The sequence below is a fragment of the Scomber japonicus genome, chromosome 22 (genome assembly GCF_027409825.1).
Source record: "Scomber japonicus isolate fScoJap1 chromosome 22, fScoJap1.pri, whole genome shotgun sequence".
NCBI classification, from domain to species: domain Eukaryota; kingdom Metazoa; phylum Chordata; class Actinopteri; order Scombriformes; family Scombridae; genus Scomber; species Scomber japonicus.
Window position 1 is genome coordinate 22,368,301 of NC_070599.1, and position 22,091 is coordinate 22,390,391.

The window sequence follows — 22,091 nt, forward strand, 5'->3', positions numbered from 1 at the left end:
CATGACTTCTGTCGCTGAACGTACTCCTCTGTCTGGTTAATGTGCGGTGCAGGTGGTGGTGGTCATAGTCCATTATTGACAGCAACTTGCGCAGGGTCCTCTTTTCCACCACTGATGTCTGGGACTCTAGCTCAACACCAACAACAGAGCCAGCTTTCCTCACCAGCCTGTCCAGTTGCACAGCGTCCCTCTTCCTCGTGCTGCCTCCCCAGCACACCACAGTATGGAAGAGGACACTGGCCAGGACAGACAGGTAGAGCAGAGCAGGAGTTAACTGCAGATATTGAAAGACCTCAGCCTCTTAAAGACATAGGACCAGCTCTGCCCCCTCCTGTAGAGTGCATCAGTGTTTGCTGACCTGTCCAGTTTATTATCCAGATGCAGCCCCAGGTATTTGTAAGTCCTGACTACCTCCACATTAACCCCACCTCCCGAGGTCCACAACCATCTCTTTGGTCTGGGGGGCATTCAGCTGCAGATGGTTTGCCCTGCACCACTTCACAATGTCCTCTACCAGGTTCCTGTACTCACCCTCCTATCCGTCTCTAATATATCCCACTAATGCAGTATCGTCAGAAAACTTCTGCATGTGCCTTGAATCAGAGTTGTACTTGAAGTCAGCAGTGAAGTTCAAAATGTGAGTTTTTAAACACATTTCTGACCTCAGGCTATAATGTTGCACAGTACTTACATATCCACTGGATACTAAAGTACCGTGGCGAACTCACGTGGAAGAAGGTGAACTGAGACAGATTTCTGCTTTTTACAACTCCTGCAACCCTTACACCGCACGACCACAGAAAGTGCTATTTATTTAACATCAGAATTAACAGACTGAATACAGGAATATTGGCCAGACGTAATTAAACACACCAGGAGACTCAGTCGCGGTGGCTACACTGCTAATCACAGTTAACATCAAACTTAACACTATGTATGGCCATATAACCTGGAAACTCACATAACACAATTAAACATGCACACTACATCACCAAAACATGGCTTTCATTTCAAACATTAACAGTCCCATGAGCCTTTGAGCTCAAACCAGAGAACCAGCTCAAATTGTCCCAATCAGAGTGACTACTCCCCCTTCTGGTCGCTACAGTACATTAACATGAGATTTTCATGCAGGACTTTCACTTATAACTGAGTATATTTTACATTGATGGATGTGAATAGTTCTTCCACCACTGATGATGAGTGGTATAAACCGTCTATATGAAGTCTTACCTTTGCTGTTTGTTTAATTCCCTGATGAGAGTGAAGAAAGTCCCAAAGTCAAAGTTCTCTTGTTGATCCTTTAAGTCTATCTTTTAAACCAGCCCGCCTTTATAATATTGACACCATGTGGTGATAAGACCCGCCCTACTCTGCCTGTGATTGGCTTACCCTAACCAATCAGAATCCTCTATCCCACAACAAGACAACAACTGCAACAGTCTAGCCAATCAGAGGCGTATTCTCGTCATAGTATTTCGTATGTCACGTCGGCGCGTCCATACTTCCGGTTGAATGTAGAGAAGAGAGTTTGGCAGCACATGAAGTTGGTTTTGTTTTACTACTGTAGACAAACTTCAGTCAATGCCTTCTTCTATAATGGCAAAGCCTTTCTAGGACCCTAGTTTCAAAGGTTCATTCCACCCAAATATAACTTTCTGTCTAACTACTTACAGTTTTAAAGATTTACTCCACCCAAACTAAAACTATTTTCAGTCTTGCAATTCAACTTGTTTGCTAAGATGTGCATGTTTGTGTAATTCAACAACAATGCAAAATCAACATTTGGGCTCATTCTAAAAACAAGCAGGCGCTAACTATAAAACTAGAAATTGGTAAATGAGTTTGTGGACTGAGGAGTCTTTATGATCATGTAGTGAGTCAAGAATAAAGGTGTGCAACTTTCCTCTTCAATGATCAACAGAAGACTTCATGACCAGAACTTCAGAGGATTCGACTCAAGATTCAAACTGCTGGTAAGGGTTAAAAACAGTATAAACAATATATTTATTAATATGTGTGAACACAGTCGTTTAATGAACTGGAGTGTTTGTTGCTCACTTTCTGCTGAAAGGTAAAACAATTCAACAGCTACACTTACATGTTTATAATATATATTTGTGTTTATAATCAAAAAGAAATTGTAACCTTTTCAACTCCTTCCAAGATGGACAAAAAGACACAAAAGAGTCATAAGAACTTCTCTCATATAAATAACAATTTATTTACAATATATAAACATAGCATTTACAAACTGTATATGAGGAAAGACCATTCAAAGCATAAATTAGATTTTGATAACATTTCACCTTAAATAGATGAGACATATTATTCCTAACAGGAGTTGGGGCTGTTCACTAACACATAGCAGCAGGTACAGTCCTCATTAGGGCTGTCTGTCAGACGATTGTGTTGTCTGGAAACAGTCTTCAACAGCTCAGACTGAACTTCATCATGCAGGTCAGCTAGCAGCATGAAGCTCAGTGGTCTCTGAGAGCTCTCAATAAGACACAAACAGCTGAAACTGAGACTATCAAACAGGTGAGGTCTTCACTCAGATAAAACTGGTTAGTGTAGCTTTTAACGAAGCAGCAGGACGAGTCACATGACAAGAAATCAAGGCAGACACACCGCTCAGAAGGTGACTGCTTGATGTCTTTGTATAAAAACTCAAAGTAATTTAAAAGTTTGTTTTCCCAAAAACCTGATTATTTATGCTATTTTTTACATTATATGAGGCATATCTGAGACAGTGATAGTATTATTCACACTGACTAGTTATTATAGTGATTACTTACTACTGTAGTGATTGAACACAAATCCACAGTAATATGAACATGTATAACATAATTTAAGCACAATCAGGTCAGGCAAAAAGATACAGTAACTTCTATTCTGCTACATTCATGTTTTCTAACTCATGTTCCTCTGCTGGATCTCTTCCATTAGAACAAAGTTTGAAGGCAAAGTAGAGTCCAGCACAGACAATGAGTACAGCTACTGTCAGTCCAACATAGAGGCCGATCCTGTCCCGATTCTCTGTTTGTGGTCTCACAGTAGGTTTCTGAGGTTCTGGCTGATCAACAGCTGCTGTAAAGGACAGAAAAAATATTCCATAAATTATGTTATCCTAACTACTTGTGACACTTCACACTGTTCATGTCCAAAATTCAAATCTAGACTGTTTGGGTTTGAACTTGGTGATGTTTGTGTCCACATACAGCATATTTTTAACAATACAGTGTCTGCTGAGTGCAACCACACTCATAAAGTTTATCAGTCCAGTCTGTACATCACTGATAACATGCATTAAAAAGACTTTCTGAGTTTTACTGAATCATCTTACCAGTGACATTGAGGAGGCATCTGTCAGAGCCCAAACCATCATTTGTTTTCACTGAACACATGTACCAACCCGAGTCATTAGTCCTGAGTCTGGACACATGGAGTCTGATTCGTCCTTCTCTGAGGGCGTCTTTGTCACACTGAACTCGTCCTGCAAACTCTTCATCTTGAGACTCTGGGACCTCAACACCCCCATCTACAAGATACAGGACTGAGACCCTGTTATTATCAGTCACCATGTAACAGTAGATGCTCAGAGAGGAGGAGGAACTGTCAGGTTTGGTTGGAAACGTCCATCCCAGTGTGATGTTGTGGTTCTCCTCTGCCTGATAGGAGGTCTGAGTCACTTTCAGTTCAAATGTTCCTGTTGAGGAGACAGAGAGGGAAAGTGAGGACCAGACAAAGTGAGAACTGAAGGCTGTGAAACTTAATAGTCCAAAGATGCTACATTATAAAAATGTTGATGCATGATACAACAATAAATAAAAATGAGCAATGACTGAATAAAGAACACAATTGCAACACTGTATTTTGGACACCAATAATAGTTTCTGCCAATGTTATCAGTTACTGAGGCTATTTATATTAAAGATACAAAAGTCAAACTGTAAACTAACCAGAGACACAGGAGGTCAGGCTGATGAGCAGAAGGATCCTGCAGATCATCTTCTCCCTGTGAGAGGAGACAGAGGAGAGGAGTCATGAACACATGAGGTCAAAGTTCAGTCATCACAGGTGTGAGAAGGAAAATCTACAACATCAAACCTTGATTCACATGTCAGAAACAATGTGAACTACAACCAGAAATACAGTTTTTCTCTGAGTATATTTAACTTTTAAAAATCATGTTTCTCAAATGCAGTCATGTATTTCTTTCACAAGATGGCGCCAAAAACCTTTTCAACAGTTGAAGTTTCTCACAACAGCTAAACATTAAAGTAAAACTAATACATCTCTATAAATATGAACATTGCACTTTACATTAAGTTTAATCCTACACTAACAGAAATAACGCATTTAGAGGTTTTGACATTAATTATAAATGTTTCCAGATTAATAGACTGTAACCTCATATATATATATATATATATATATATATATATATATATATGTATATATGCACATTATATTATATTAAATGAAATTGTACTGAAGTTTCAAATATATTGAATACTTTATAAATTTGCATACTCATGACGCAGAATGACTCGATCGATCGACCGATTTAAGATTTTTAGTAAACTGATAATAACTTTAAAGTTTACTTTGTTGGTTTCTCCATAACAGAATTAAAGGAAGCGAAAACAACTTCTCATAAGATCGGTCACACACATTACCTTTTATGTTGTTTAACGGCATCTCCTTCTTGAAAATGTTCCCAACACGACAACACGTCTCGTATGAAGTAGTCAGAAACAACCTTTTTTGCTTTGTCATTATCGGGTATTGTGTGAAGATTGATGAGGGAAAAAAGGGAATTTAATCCATTTTGGAATAAGGCTGCAACATAACCAAATGTGAGGGAAGTGAAGGGGCGTGCACACTGCACTGTATATGCAGTTGAATAGAGTCATTGAATAATGAGTTGTTGAATATTACAATAACCAAGACACTGTTGTTTCAACAGAAGATAAATACGGGCAATCTGGTTGGGTGGTTTTCAGAGAACACCGTCATCTTGAGCCATACACTGATTTGTGAATGAAATCACAGTACTGAGCTGTACAGGCAGACCTGCTCCTAGCCCAACAACTTATTCATCTATTGACCAACAGGTGTGCGATTTGACATGTCAATTTTACTGCAAAATAATGACTTGATTTTAATGGCCAGGGTGGGTAACATCGGGTGGACGTGATTTGTGCGGGGGGGGGGGGGGGGGGTCAGACTGGGTACAGGTTATTTAAGTTTATGCCCTTTAGTTTTGAATGTGAAGAACACAAAGAACAGCTGCTATCGGTTCTGAGCTTTATAAGAAACTCAGGTCTTCTACATGTGGACCAAACAAGGTTACCACAGGACCGATTCATTACATCATTGAAATATTTAGAGGCAATGTATATAAGAAAATAAATCCCCTTTAAATCTGCAGAAAGAAAAGAGGAACACCAAACATTAGTTAAACATCTATAAAACACAAACAAAAGAAACTGAATTAGTTTTCACTTTGTAGAAAATAATAGAGTCAAATATTTAGAGTTAAAAAGTTGTTGAAAAAGATTTTTAAAAAGTTCTCTGGAGAAGGATAAAAATAGTAAACAAATTTAAAAAGCAGAAATTAAAACAACAAAAATACATTAAGCCAATAAAAACTTGGATTATTTCTTAAAGTGGAGAATGTAAAGGTTTTAAAAATAATAAAAATAATACTCTGACAGGTTAAAATGGCAGAACATTATTTAAGGTTTGAACTTTAAATGTCCTCCAGGCTGATGCTGGTTTCATTTTATTACAGTTTATTATGAAAACAACATGCTGAGAATAATTCAGGACAAAAGGACAACGCTGAAGGTGGCATTGATCCAAACAGGTGTCAAAACAAAAGTGAAAAAACACAGGGATACTTCATCAGTGACAGACCAGTGAGGAGAGGAGCAGGTTCAGCTGTGAAGGGCAAAGGGAATGAAAAAGGAAATATCAACCAATCATTTATTATATATTGATTATAATACATGATTGAATCAATTTCTTGATTTTAATGAAGTGATGGATTATTTGCACAGAAACGTGAGGAAAACACTTCAGGTGAGACATATTGATTTTTTCTTTCATTTAAGTTCACTATACAGTATATCATGCATCTCATTGTGTCTCAGTTCTTTCTTTCATGATGTGAACATTCCTATAAACTGGATGCATCTGTACGGCAGTATAAAACTTTACCTATTCAGAGTCATTCATGCAGCAGAGACAGAACATAATCTCTGGCATTGATGAGCAACACTTGTAAGCCCCATTTTGTGTACAGAATAGTGAGATATTATTAACTAGAGCAACACATACAAGCGGCGTAAACCAAGAGTCAGGACTAAACCAGTTAACCTTGGTGGTGTGAAAATTGGTTTTATATTATTCTTAATGATTTCACTCACAACCCAGAAAAAATACAATTATGTATCTGTGACACTACAGATTCACAGTGTGAATTATTGTTTGGTAGTGTGACTGATTTTACTTTTTGCATCAGTAGGCTACCATAAACTTATTAGACACTCTAGATTCCCCCGCTGCTTCTAACTCAGGGTTTCAGTGGAGAGACATGAGGTCAATCTAACCCTGCCCCTTTCCCACCTCTGACTGTTCTCAGCAGGTAGAAACTGTTAGTCCACAAAATACAACAAGGGCACCCGCTGCAACAAGGTTAGTGACCCACATGGTGACATTATATCTCTGACTTATATCTCTGACTTGGCCTTCCATGCTACCCATATCCAAATCTGCCACTCTCCGTGGGTTCCTGTTCTAAGTGATATCTCCTGCCTCAAGCTCTCCCCTTTTGTCACTGTAATCCACAGTAGAGGTAAGCAACTTCGTTGTCTTTTCTGTTTGTTTGTAAACTTCTTGAGCAGTATGCTAACATGATTTTGTGTCATTACATTTGTGTAGAGGATATGTAAATTGACTGGAGGATTTTCATATTTACTTCTGTTGTCAGAATAAACAGAGATCGCCTCCAAAGGTATTCTGGTCTGAGTCCCTAGTCAATGCAACCCACATAACGTCAGACACTACTGGTTACATTAAGACAGACAATCTTATGCCCTCTGAGACTAGGTTGTGTGCTAAAAACGCTACTCTAATGTGTACAGCAAACTACTTGAATTTCCATGAACTTCAACATCACAATAGCAAAGTTGCACTAGTTGCCTACCTGTAGTGCTTTTAACTCTCCATGAATGGTAATACAATTTCCACTTAACTGTTTTACTAGAATACTTTTTAAAGACATTTAAGATAATTTATTCATATGCAGTTATTTTTGTATATATTTGTCTATAGTGAAACATTTTTGACTGAGCTACACGTGAATGAAATCTGACTTATCTTCTCACACCTGTGATGACTGAACTTTGACCTCATGTGTTCATGACTCCTCTCCTCTGTCTCCTCTCACAAGGAGAAGATGATCTACAGGATCCTTCTGCTCATCAGCCTGACCTCCTGTGTCTCTGGTTAGTTTACAGTTTGACTTTTGTATCTTGGTTAGTTTACATCTTTACTACAATATCCATAATATGAATAACAAAATACATTTTCAGCCTCAGTAAAAGATTTTATGACCTTCATCCAAAATCTGTGAGTGACAACATTGGCAGAATTGATTAAAGGTGGTAAAAATGCCTTGTTGCAATTTGAGAAAGTGTTCTGTTCAACAGTTTCTCCCTTTTTATTCATTATATTATCGTGCATCACCTTTTCTGTACTGTAGTATCTCTGAACTCTTCAGTTTTGCAGTCTTACTTCTCAGTTTGTCTAGTCTTCACTTTCCCTCTCTGTCTCCTCAACAGAAACATTTGTAGTGAAAGTGACTCAGACCTCCTATCAGGCAGAGGAGAACCACAACATCACACTGGAATGGATGTTTACAACCAAACCTGACAGTTCCTCCACCTCACTGAGCATCATTTGTCAAATGTTCAGGGATCACAAGCTCTCAGTCCTGTATCTTGTATATGAGGGTGTTGAGGCCCCAGAGTCTCAGGATGAGGAGTTTGCAGGACGAGTTGTGAGTGACAAAGACGCCCTCAGAGAAGGACGAATCAGACTTCATGTGTCCAGACTCACGACTGAAGACTCGGGTCTGTACATATGTGACGTGTTCACAGATTATGGTGTGAGTTCTGACAGATGCCACCTCAATGTCAATGGTAAGATGATTCAGTAAAACTCAGAAAGCCTTTTTAATGCATGTTATCAGTGATGTACAGACTGGACTGCTAAACTTTATGAGTGTGGTTGCACTCAGCAGACATTGTGTTGTTAAAATATGCTGTATGTAGACACAAACATCACCAAGATCAAACCCAAACAGTCCAGATTTGAATTTTGGACATGAACAGTGTGAAGTGTCACAAGTAGGAGAGTTTAATGTTGGGATAACAGAATTTGTGGAATACAAGTACAATTATTGTTATTATTTCTCTCTCCTTTGCAGCAGCTGTTGATCAACCAGAACTTCAGAGTCGGGGAAGTTGGGGTCCTCGAAGCAGCTGTATTCTCTGTCTGTGCTGGACTCTGCTTTGTCTTCAGAATTTGTTCTAATCATGATGGAAGAGATCAGAAAGTGGAACATGAGACAGAAAACATGGATGCATTATATATATATATATTATTGTTGCTTCGTTAAAAGCTACATTAACCAGTTTTATCTGAGTGAGGTCCTAACCTGTCTGATAGTCACAGATTCTGCTGTTTGTGTCTTATTGAGAGCTTTCAGAGACCACTGAGCTTCATGCTGCCAGCTGACCTGCTTGATGAAGTTCAGTCTGAGCTGTTGAAGACTGTGGAATGTTGAATTTGTGGAATACAAGTACAATTATTATTATTATTATTATTATTTTCTGTCCTTTACAGCAGCTGTTGATCAGCCAGAACCTCAGAAACCTACTGTGAGACCACAACCAAAGAGTCGGGGAAGGATCGGTCTCTACATTATCTACTTGGTAATGGCACTGATAGCAACTGTATTCATCTATACTACACTTTGCTCCTCTCCCTTGATCTCCTGATCAGACAGAAAACGTGGATGCAGCAGTGTATGAGTTGTGTTTCTCAGAGAGCAGCACTTGTCACGGCATCTTTTTTTTTCTCTGCACATCCAATCTGACCTCCGACATTTTCACCTGAGCGAACCCAGCAGGATGAGAGTGTGAGAGAAGAGATCAACATCTGATCAGACCCATCAGGACCAACAAGGTCTACCTGGAAGATCCCCTTTATCTAAGAGGAGCATTAGAGTTTTGTTTATTTTTTAATATTAAGAAGATTCTGATTATCAGTTTCTGCAAATAGCCATAAGTCACTAAAATACCGAACACATTTCAAATAATAAAGTGGTCATAGATGTAGTCAGGTTTTATCATGTAAAACTGTAATACAATGAAACATTAACCAAACTATTTTTAAAAAATACCACCACAAATAAGCTACAAGTCTGCACATGCTGTCATGGTAAATAGTTTCTTATTTCCTGCAATCCCTTGAAATTTGACTCAGAGTTCAGAGTGTAGATTCAATTAAAAATGATCTACTGCATTAAGACTAAATATAAAAACAAAACAAGACAACAATAGACATGAAGCTGTCAATGTCTTAAGAATACAGACTCTGTGTCAGATTTAAGGAGAGTTAAATGGGGCATTAAGCACTTTACCTTTTAGTGTTTGTTGAACATTGTCTATGAGTGTTGGAACAAACTTTTTTCCAACACTCATAGACACAAACAGTCTGTGGTGGAGATCTAAAGAGTGAAACATGACTTTAAGAAGCAGTAAAGACTTTCTAAATCTTCATTACACTGCATCACTTCAGACCAGTACCAACTTTAAGAAAAGTTTTCTGTGATAGAAAATCAGTGTTTCAAGTCAATGTGAGTGGATTTTCATTGCGAAGTCAATGAAACCAGGATTAAAACAAACACGTTCATCAGTTAAAGCATAAATTTACTGCTGACTGTTGATTTGTTGAAGAAAAATATAATTTGTGCAATAATTGGTTGTTTTTTTTTTTGTTATTTCTGTTTTTCAAATTGTCGAATTGTTCTTCAAAGCACTTTTTAATTAAAACATAAAATCTAACTTATTAATTTCTACAAAATGTAAATATAACATCCTGTTTTTACTACTTTTTGTGTTTTGATGTGTAACAGGTGTCTTAACAGGTATTATTTGGTTATATTTTGTATTTATTTTAAACTTTTATTTTCATATACCTCTAAATGTTCAGCGGGGCTGCAGATTTAAAGGGATTTATTTTTATATACATGACCTCTAAATATTTCAATGGTGCAATGAATCAGTCCTCTGGGAACCTTGTTTGATCAACATGATAGCTGTTGGCTAAATCTGATGCAGAGCTTCTTTTTCTCTTTTTTCTTGAGAATGTTTTTTTCTGTACATGGTCCCTGATGTAAAAAATAAATAAAAATAAAAATAAAATGTAGAAGACTTGAGTTTCTTATGAAGACGAGAATAAAGTCCAGCAGATAACCAGACAGCAGCTGTTCTTTGTTTCCTTCACACTTCAAACTAACTCAACACAGACTGTAGAGACTAAATCCTACACTTTACCCGCTTACTGGCTGATAATGGGTTTAACTGTTTGAACCTGTACTCAGAAATGATATTCAATCCTTTCCAATACTTCAGATATACTGCACTTATTTTCTCACCAAAAAATAATTTTCATTGAGCTTTTTCACATTAAGTTGAAACAAATACAGTCAAAAACTGTTTGCTTCTCTCCATCAGCAACACCTGTGGTTAAAGGCTTTAACTTAAATATCCTAATACCCATCCTGACCTTTACCACACACAATCAAACTCATGGCTCCTGGACAGATTCTGGACAGTCTCAATCTTTATTAACACAAAAAGGATTCACAATTTGTTTTATTGTGATCTTCACCACAAACAGAAAGCAACAGCAATAGATATTTATTTTATATTGTTATTTTATGGTGTATCTATGGTGTTTTACTTAATTTTGTTGTCATTGTCATCATTTATTTGTTTATTCACTTATTTATTTTTATATGCTCATCTAGGCTACATATTTAACACTTTTATATCTCTTTTATATCCAAAGTTTGTTCTTTTACTATAGTATTCCATGGGTTTAACATTAGTTTATTAATTTTTTTTGGGTCTTATTTGTGTAAAAGTGTGGTTATTTTTAACTGAGATAATGTGACAAATAAGAAAATGAGGTTTGCTGATATTATTCAGACTTTAGATGAAAATGTGCTGGTTATTGATAAATCGTTATTAACTATTGGTTTAATTCAATCTCAATTATATATTTATAATTAAAAGTTACCTAGACCTATAAATGATACCATACTGGCTACAACTGAATTAAAGTTTTTCACATGTTTTCTGTAACCATTTTCCAACATGTATAATATGTTTAGAAGTAAATCAATGAATTGACTTTACACAGACTTTAAAAAGCATTGGAGGCAGAACATGTACGTGACAATAAGACATGTCAGTGGGAATCTGTCATTTGACGCTTGTTAAATGATTAACTGCAGATTTAACTTTTGCTGAAACATGTTTAAACACTCAAAACTGATTTTAAATATTTTGTTTTCGTTTTTGAGATGTGTGATAAAGTTTCATTTTAGCAACATCACTCACAGTCTAATCACATTCACTGGTGATATCTAGACGTTCATCAGTGAAGGATTATCGTTGTTGACCTGCTCATCTTTCAGCACCTGTTCATCTCTACAGTCAGAAAACAGGCAGAGAAAAATCACTGTGGACCCTTCATGCCTTGAACATAACTTGTTCCAACTTTTCCCCACTAGGTAGTGCTTCAGAGCCCTGTTCACCAAAAACAGCAGACATAGGAGCAGTTTCTCTTTCCTCACCGTCACATCTCACTACGTCTGCATTAAATATTCTCTTGAAATAAGTGAGTGAAATAAAATGAAAGGTTTTAGCTTTTGAGACCTGAACTTGTTGAAATACACTTTGACTCTACAGCTGCACAGCTGGGATGTTTTGTTCAAACAGGAAGTATTTGGACTGTTACACGTACACTACATTAAAGTGCAGAGTCTCAGCTTTAATTTGAGAAGGTTTACATCAATAGTGAAAGAGCTGTGTCTGAGATTTCGGTCTTTTCACACATGCTGACAAAAGTTCAGGGGTTCAAATGTAAGTGGACACTTTCTTGAGTGTTGTTTCAATATTAGATCATCACAAAAGAGCTCACAAGTTAAGTTGTCTGTCAATATGAAGGCAATCAGGGCAAAGCAGCTTTATTTATATATTGCATTCCATACACAGGGGCAACTCAATGTGCTTTACATAAAAACAAAATATCACATGATTTAACAGTAAGAATTGGAAACATGAAAACATACAATATAAAAAAGAAACCAAAAGAAGAGTAAACAGGAGACTGTACATGTGAAAAAGATAATGAGCTGGAAAAAAGCAACATCTATTAGATATTGGAGATAGCTGGTTTAGTTAAATCAACATTTGGGCTCATTCTAAAAAAACAAACAAAAAACAACAATAAAAAAGCAGGTGCTAACTGTAAAACTAGAAAATGACAAACGAGTATTTTTAAGTATATTATTAATTCAGATTTGATACTTTAAAAACTAAACAGATGAGACATATTATTTCCAACAGGACCTTGTACCTGGTCACCAGCACAATAAGCTGCAGGGACAATTAATAATTTAAAAAAACCTTGCCAACAAGATGGACAAAAAGACAATAACTTCTGTATATACATAATGATTATTTAAAAAATGTTCACCTTAAATGGATGTGAAATACTCTTTTCTAACAGGAGTTGGAGCTGTTCACTAACACAATAAGCAGCAGGGACAGTCCTCATGAGTGCTGACCGTCAGATGGCTGTGTCGTCTGGAAACAGTCTTCAACAGCTCAGACTGAACTTCATCATGCAGGTCAGCTGGCAGCATGAAGCTCAGTGGTCTCTCAAAACTCTCAATAAGACACAAACAGCAGAATCTGTGACTATCAGACAGGTTAGGACCTCACTCTGATAAAACTGGTTAATGTAGCTTTTAACGAAGCAACAATAAAACATATACTGCTGCATCCATGTTTTCTGTCTCATGTTCCACTTCCTGATCTCTTCCATCATGATTAGAACAAAGTCTGAAGACAAGGCAGAGTCCAGCACAGACAGAGGATACAGCTGCTTTGAGGACCCCAACTTCCCCGACTCTGAGTTTTGGGCTGATCAACAGCTGCTGCAAAGGAGAGAGAAATAATAACAATAATTGTACTTGTATTCCACAAATTCTGTTATCTCAACATTCAACTCTCCTACTTGTGACACTTCACACTGTTCATGTCCAACATTCAAATCTGGACTGTTTGGGTTTGATCTTGGTGATGTTTGTGTCCACATACAGCATATTTTAACAACACAATGTCTGCTGAGTGCAACCACACTCATAAAGTTTATCAGTCCAGTCTGTACATCACTGATAACATGCATTAAAAAGCTTTCTGAGTTTTACTGAATCATCTTACCAGTGACATTGAGGTGGCATCTGTCAGAGCTCACACCATAATCTGTGAACACTTCACACTTGTACAGACCCGAGTCATTAGTCCTGAGTCTGGACACATGAAGTGTGATTCGTCCTTCTCTGAGGGCGTCTTTGTCACTCTGAACTCGTCCTGCAAATTGTTCATCCTGAGACTCTGGGACCTCAACACCCTCATGTACATGATACAGGACTGGGTCTTTGTGATCAGTCAACAGTTGACAGAAGATGTTCAGTGAGGTGGAGGAACTGTCAGGTTTGGTTGTAAACATCCATTCCAGTGTGATGTTGTGGTTCTCCTCTGCCTGATAGGAGCTCTGAGTCACTTTCACTACAAATGTTCCTGTTGAGGAGACAGAGAGGGAAAGTGTTTAAAAATACACCAGTAAAAAGGTCATGATTGATACCAATAATAAATACAATCTAAGCAATAACTGAATATAGATCATCTTCTCAGCTGTAATGAAGAGTTTCTACTGGCTTTAATAGTTCTGTTGATGTTTTCACTGATATATTTTACAACTAAAGTCATCAAATCTTTTGACTTTTCTCTTTTTGGATGATGAAGTGAGGATGTAAACTAACCAGAGACACAGGAGGTCAGGCTGATGAGCAGAAGGATCCTGCAGATCATCTTCTCCCTGTGAGAGGAGACAGAGGAGAGGAGTCATGAACACATGAGGTCAAAGTTCAGTCATCACAGGTGTGAGAAGGAAAAACTACAACATCAAACCTCGATTCTCATGTCAGAAACAATGTGGACTACAACCACAGACACATTAGTTATCTCTATTATAAATTACAGAAATGTACAGTTTTCCTCTGAATACATTGAAAATAGTTTCTATTGCAGTCATGTATTTTTGTCTTAAGATGGCGCCAAAAATCTCTCTTTTTTTCAAAATGAAAGTTTGTCACAGAAGCTAAACATTAAAGTGAAACTAACACATGTCTACAAATATGCAGATTACACCTTATATGACATGAGGTCTCACACTACCAGCACAAGGAATATAAAAAAATACTTCAAATATTTGATACAATAAAATAGAACTTTGAGCATTTTAATAATGTTTCATGTCTCTACGCCAACAATGATGAAATAACCTTTATGTGGGTCAGCAGAGTAGGTTATCCTCAAGTTTGTGTGTATCAGAGAGAGCAATACATGAGTCATATGATCAACGTCTAAATAGAGAGCTAGAATCACATCAAACTCCTAAGATCTTTTCTGAGTCTTGTTCATATCTTGAAAGCTCAACTCTGAAGTAACTCCTTTCACCAAACAGCTGTGTTTTATGCATATAAACAGCTACTTATCTTCTTAAAACATGTTCAGTTGAAATCTAACAAACAGGTGTGTCGTGGTGTGATTTGTATACTTGAATGACAGGAAATAATTGAATCTGAATGTTAGAATAAAGCACAAGACAAAATATAATGATACACTAAATTGCTTAACAAGGATAAGAATAAATCAATGTTGTGCTGAGTTCCCAGCATGCCTTGAGACAATGTGTTTACAGACATAAGTTAAAATAAATATGTTGTAAATCACCACAGATGTTATCTGATACACAGTGATTAGTGCTGCTGTTCTTCACTAACTCTACAATGTTTCTAGTAGTTTACATATTGCCATTATAGAAAAAGGCAAGTTGCACCATGACTAAAAAAGGTGCACAGTCATTTAGACACCCTGTATTTTTCTATATCACATGAAACCACACAGTAAAAGCCAGATACAAAAAATTATACCCCCTTAACTATAGCTCTATTTCACCCAGCACACACAACATTGAGGTGTTACTGACGTATAACCACAGTCACGTGATGTTTACTCTCACATTTCTGGCCACTGTGTTCCTGACAGCTGCACTTCCTATAACACAAGTGTAAGACTACGTGTTCTCTCAACATGTAAACAACCACACATGCTGTCTTAATAAGCATAGCACTCTGAACATGTATCATTTCATATTATTTTGAAGGAAAGAGTCTAGCAAATCTGTCAGTGACTTCTGACTATAATGATGGACAGTGGTAGAAAGTAAATATATACATTAAGATAAACATTTCTTCTACCTCTGATGGATTATATAAATCCTCTATATGAAGTCTTACCTTTGCTGTTTGTTTAATTCCCTGATGAGACTGAAGAAAGTCCAGAACTCAAAGTTCTCTTGTCCATGCTTAAATACTGAAGAGCTTTCATTAATATGCAACAAAATAGTCTTTGCATTGAAGGATTTATTTGAGTCGTTCACAACACAACAAACAATTATAGCCTTATTGCCAGCAGTGCACACAGCAACAGGGTTATAACTTGTTTATTTTGTTTCTGTAAGTGTTTCCAATTGGCTAAAGGGTGAGAGGGAACTCTCCAGCGCTGCTCTGATTGGCAAAGAGCGCAATTAGGGGCGGTGCCGACCACAGACACATTGGTATATAAACCTATAAACCTATCAATGTCCGCGTATGTTTCAAGAAGACTACGACTTCGCCTTGGAAGGACTTAATGTTACTTTCGTGTTGGAATAACTTTACTGGTCCGTTTTTCACTGTTTCACTTCTTCTGCTTAATGTTTAAATGTAAAAGGTTAGTGGAAGGGAGTGGGTGTTTTCTGGAGCTGCATGTCAACTTTCTCATTTGAAACTTTCAAAGTTAGAAACTCACTGTACTGAGATCTGCAGCAGTTGCAGCTGGAAAGCTGCAGAGACTCCTGCTGATGACATAAAACTGTAAATAACAGTTGAGTGTATGTCTGTGATATAAACTGACTCTGAAACAGCTACAACACGGAAGAAGACTGGGTGGATGCAGCTGCTAAAATCTGATGATATAGAAAGCATGTTGTAGCTATCGCTCTCACCAATCAGCAGAAGAAGAAAGCCTGCGATGAAGCTATTCTCACAGCCACAAGAGAACGGAACTAGTGGAGGTTTCCCGCAAAAACCACCATGTTAGCTGCATCTTTACTGCAACGTTATGTTCAACCACTCTGTTTATTCTTAACACGTCTCACATGTTCCGCTTCAGCAGCTCTGACACTTTTTGTTATGACAGCTGACTTCTGTCCTCTTGTGCATTGAGACACTTACCTCTCTTCTTTATCTGCAGCTCATCAACTCAGAGCTGCTGTCTTCTGAATCTGCTTTTGATTCAGAATGAAGACATTAAAGGTAATGAGTGTGTGTTTTATATTTATAATTCAATCATGTTATTTATTAAACAACAAGGTGGACTATACTAAACAGCCTGTTCTTGATCATCACTTCGACCTGTTTATTAAAATTCACTCTGAAACGAGTCATTCTGCATCATGGCTAGTTTATACAGATTCAACAACTTTGAGACTTATTATCACTCTGTAACATCTGAGTCTCTCTAACCTGGTTTTACATGTGAGCATATGCAGTCTTCTTAGATTATTTAAAAGACTGAAATGGGAAAATGGTGAAGGATGACCTGATTGACAGCAGATCAAAAAAGCAAATAAACTAGAACTGACACACCACAGACATTTGACATTCAATGTACAGGGGGACTTCTGCTCTGACAAAAAAGGGGGTTATTTGTATGGATTTGTTAGTTTCACTTTCACCGTTGAAAAAGCTATGTGGGAGATTTCGGTCTTTACAAACATGGTGACGAAGGTTCAGGGGTTCAAAAGTAAATGGACAGCTTTATTTACATAGTGCACTTCATACACAGGGGCAAGTCAATATGCTTTACATAAAAACAAAATATCACATGATTTAACAGTAAGAATCTGAAACATGAAAACATACAATTAAAAAAGAACCCAAGAGAAGAGTGAACAGGGGACTGTACATGTACATGTGAAAAAGATAATAATGAGGCCAAAACAGCAAACATCCATTGCATATCAGAGATAGCTGGTTTGGCTAAATCAACATTTTGGCTATTTAAAAAAAAATAAATCAGGTAATTGTAATACTTGAAAATGACAAACAAGCTGATGGACTGAGGAGTCTTTATGACCATGTAGTGAGTCAAGAATAAAGGTGTGCAAATTTCCTCATCAGTGATCAAGAGAAGACTTCATGACCAGAACTTCATAGGATTCGGCTCAAGATACAAGCTGCTGGTAAGTATTAAAAACTTGTTGAAAGGTAAAACAGTTCAGTTTGAATAACAGCTACACTTACAGGTTAATAACATGCTTATAAATGTTAGTGTGTTTTAGTGTAACCTTGCCAACAAGATGGACAAAAAGACATAAAATATTCAAAACAACTTCTGTCATACAAAATGATTATTTAAAAAAAATGTTCACCTTAAACACATGAGACATGTTATTTCTAACAGGAGTTGGAGCTGATCATTAACACATAGCAGCAGGGACAGTCCTCATGAGTTCTGACTGTCAGACGGTTGTGTTGTTTGGAAACAGTCTTCAACAGCTCAGTCTGAACTTCATCATTCGGGTTAGCAGCATGAAGCTCAGTGGTCTCTCAAAGCTTTCAATAAGACACAAACAGCTGAAACTGAGACTATCAGACAGGTTAGGACCTCACTCAGATAAAACTGGTTAATGTAGCTTTTAACGAAGCAACAGGACGAGTCACATGACAAGAAATCAAGGCAGACACACCACTCAGAAGGTGACTGTCGAGATGTCTTATTAAGTAATGTTTCTAAAATTATCATTGTTTGTTACTCTTTTGTGCCAAACATGGAGCATCCAGAATAAAATGTTACCTTGTCAGAGCATTTAGTAAAACAAAGTCCTATAGGTTTATGACCCCCGACTATAACTGTCATTATTTCATCAGAATTAGAATAAAGTCTGAAGGCAAAGCAGAGTCCAACACAGACAGCGAGTCCAGCTGCTGTCAGTCCAACATAGAGGCCGATCCTTCCCCGACTCTCATGTTGTGGTCTCTCAGTAGATTTCTGAGGTTCTGGCTGATCAACAGCTGCTGTAAAAGACAAAAACATAATAATAATTGTACTTTTATTCCACAATTTCTGTTATCCCAACATTCAACTCTCCTACTTGTGACACTTCACACTGTTCATGTCCAAAATTCAAATCTGGCGTGTTTAGGTTTGAACTTGGTGATGTTTGTGTCCACATACAGCATATTTTAAACAACACAGTGTCTGCTGAGTGCAACCACACTCATAAAGTTTATCAGTCCAGTCTGTACATCACTGATAACATGCATTAAAAAGACTTTCTGAGTTTTACTGAATCATCTTACCAGTGACATTGAGGTTGCATCTGTCAGAGCTCACACCATCATCTGTTTTAACTTCACATATGTACAGACCCGAGTCTTCAGTCCTGAGTCTGGACACATGAAGTCTGATTCGTCCTTCTCTGAGGGCGTCTTTGTCACTCTGAACTCGTCCTGCAAACTGTTCATCTTGAGACTCTGGGGCCTCAACACCCTCATGTACATGATACAGGACTGGGTCACTGTGATCAGTGAACAGCTCACAGTAGATGTTCAGTGAGGAGGAGGAACTGTCAGGTTTGGTTGTAAACATCCATTCCAGTGTGATGTCGTGGTTCTCCTCTGCCTGATAGGAGCTCTGTGTCACTTTCACTTCAAATGTTCCTGTTGAGGAGACAGAGAGGGAAAGTGTTTAAAAATACACCAGTAAAAAACATCATGCTTGATACCAACAATAAATACAATCTAAATATTAATTGAATATAGATCATCTTCCCAACTGTAATGAAGAGTTTCTACTGGCTTTAATAGTTCTGTTGATGTTTTCATTGATATATTTTACAACTAAAGTCATCAAATCTTTTGACTTTTCTCTTTTTGGATGATGAAGTGAGGATGTAAACTAACCAGAGACACAGGAGGTCAGGCTGATGAGCAGAAGGATCCTGCAGATCATCTTCTCCCTGTGAGAGGAGACAGAGGAGAGGAGTCATGAACACATGAGGTCAAAGTTCAGTCATCACAGGTGTGAGAAGGAAAATCTACAACATCAAACCTCAATTCTCTTGTCAGAAACAATATGGACACATTAGTCATCTCTATTGTTAATTATTTTATCCCCGAATACATTTAACATTTAAAAATCTAGTATTATTGTCTCATGAAAATATACTGTATCCGGATGTTAGAGTATAATGCAAAACATAACATACTAATACATGAAACATTTTAATGGGGACTGTAAATATCAAAATCTACATATAATGCCGTTTTCTACTTCTATTATTAATGAAACCTTTGCAGGTGAAGCTGAAAGAAACAGCAAGAAAATTCAATAATACAATGAGAAAATAAAAAAAACAAAAAAAACAATGATAATAAAGGAATGAAAATGTAAAACCAAAAGAAACTGATTTAATCATCACAAAACTTTTTGAATACATATTGTAGTGTGTTGGGTATAGTTGGACTGAGTTCCCAGCATGCCTTGAGACAATGTGTTTATATTGATTTATCTTTTGGTGCAAAAGCTGTTCTGCTCTTCTCCTGCTGCTAGTAACTTTCCATTCACCACACCTGAGGCCTGTACTACGAAGCTGGATTAACAAACCCAGGATATCTCTACGTTACCTGGGTTGACTTACATTCGCAATCTGGATAAGCGGTACTACGAAGCTGGTTATCAACTCAGTAATTGAACCCAGGGTTTTCCAATCTGGACCTCTGCACGTTCACATAAAGGGGATGTGTTTGCAGCGTCTGACCAATCACAAACATGCAGAAACCCTGCAGAGCAGACTACTTTACCATGGAGGAGCAGACAATTATTCTTCAACAATATGAAGAATTCAAACACATCATCCAGGCCAAAAGCAACACTGTTGCTGCAGCAAAAGCCAGGACGGAATGCTGGCAGAAAATTGCCGACTCTGTTAATGTGTAAATTCATGAGATCATACAATATTAATTAATTGGACAATATAAACGGACAGCACTCTGATCACACAATGTCACTTTATTACGGCACAGACGTTTCGGGCAGAGTGCTTCCTCAGTGCCCTTCCTCTCATAAGAGACATTAAGTTAATTTAATATTCAACATTCAAAATACAAACCTATGCACTTCAACCATTTGAGTGAATGATGTCAAACCAACTGTATAACATACAGAATAATATCCCTCATGTGCCTCAAGGATTATTTTACAAATATATCTCTTCGTCAATTTTTTACAATTACAATAAATAAATACAGTTATTATGCTCCCTGACACTTTGATCTCAGGATGTCAAACCAACTGTATAACATACAGACTAATATCCCTCATGTGCCTCAAGGATTATTTTTTAAATATATATTTTGGTCAATTAAAAAATTGCATCGATCACTAAAAACTCATTCTCTCCTAAGCGCTCCTCTCACGATCCGCACCAATGTCGACAGCCAGGATCTTTTAAGAATGGGCAGGTCATTTTCTAAGAGAGCTGATTGGTCAGGAGGTGGTGCCTTTGTACTCATTGATCTCTTATCCAGAACATAACCTGCTCCGGAGCAGGTTAGCCGTTCAGCATAAGTTACCATGGTGATTTACCCTGGTAAGAAGTGAACCAGCGTCGTAGTACGGAAAACCCAGGGTTAACCCTGAAGTTACCTCGATAAGAGAAAATCCAGCTTCGTAGTACAGGCCTCAGGCCTGCTCTACTCCTGCTAATCAGCCACACCCACCTCATCAGTTAACTCTGTTCACCTGGGCTTCAACAGCAATCACCTGGACTCTCAGCTGCACCCCATCTGTAATCAAGCCTGTATATATATACTCCTGTTGTCCACTCACTCTTTGCCAGTTCGTCATTTGCAATTTCTACATGCCAGACCTTCCAGCAATTATTCATGGACTGATGCCCTGGTTTCAACTCTGCTTGCTTTTGACCTCCAGCCTTCTGTCCCTGACCTCGAGTATCGCCTGTTCCCGTTTGCCTGTGGCTGTGTGGCATCCTCTGACTTCGATCCTGTCAGGAGAGCCCAGAACTTCCAGCTTGGTCAACCTCATGTCTGTAAGCGCAACTGGCATTATCTTACCTGCTGCCAACTCTGTCTTTGGTGACCCTGAGCCCTGCCTGTTGCTCTACACATTCTGTCTATACCTGTTCTGTTACCGTGCAGATTATTTTATTTCGAATGTGTGAAAGAAGAAAAAACATAACATATAAAAAAAAAAAGAGTGCACAATGTTGTCATACGCTACATTTTTCCATCAAAATAGCTATACATATATCCACACATACAAACAACCGGCACCTGAGTCAGTTAAACACCTCCATAAAAATGTCTTTATACCTCTTTTTAAACTGTATTATGTTTGGACATATAATAAAGATCATTTAAAACTGCTCACTGGTGTTCTGTGCTGCAACTGGGTCCTACCACCTCCACCCATTACAATATTTTCTTGACATTCTTGTTTCATTTTCCTCAATCAGATCTGGAGGCTCTTGGTTTCACATTTAGTCAATGAAGTGAGCAATTTACTAAAAGTTTAACTGTTTTCTAG

At 37.6% G+C, this 22,091-nt stretch overlaps 1 protein-coding gene across 1 annotated transcript in view; it reads right to left on the reverse strand.

Annotated features, from left to right (window-relative positions):
* Positions 1-21,611, reverse strand: part of LOC128383556 (uncharacterized) — an 81,411-nt gene extending 59,800 nt beyond the window's left edge. Inside the window, exons 1-5 of the mRNA XM_053343162.1 lie at positions 21,464-21,611; positions 18,914-19,062; positions 15,737-15,804; positions 14,198-14,253; positions 13,596-13,955 (exon numbers count right to left, since the gene is read on the reverse strand). Of these exons, the coding sequence (XP_053199137.1) occupies positions 13,596-13,955; positions 14,198-14,253; positions 15,737-15,804; positions 18,914-19,062; positions 21,464-21,611 (781 nt within the window). The remainder of the gene's footprint in view (positions 1-13,595; positions 13,956-14,197; positions 14,254-15,736; positions 15,805-18,913; positions 19,063-21,463) is intronic.
* Positions 21,612-22,091: the final 480 nt, after the last annotated feature.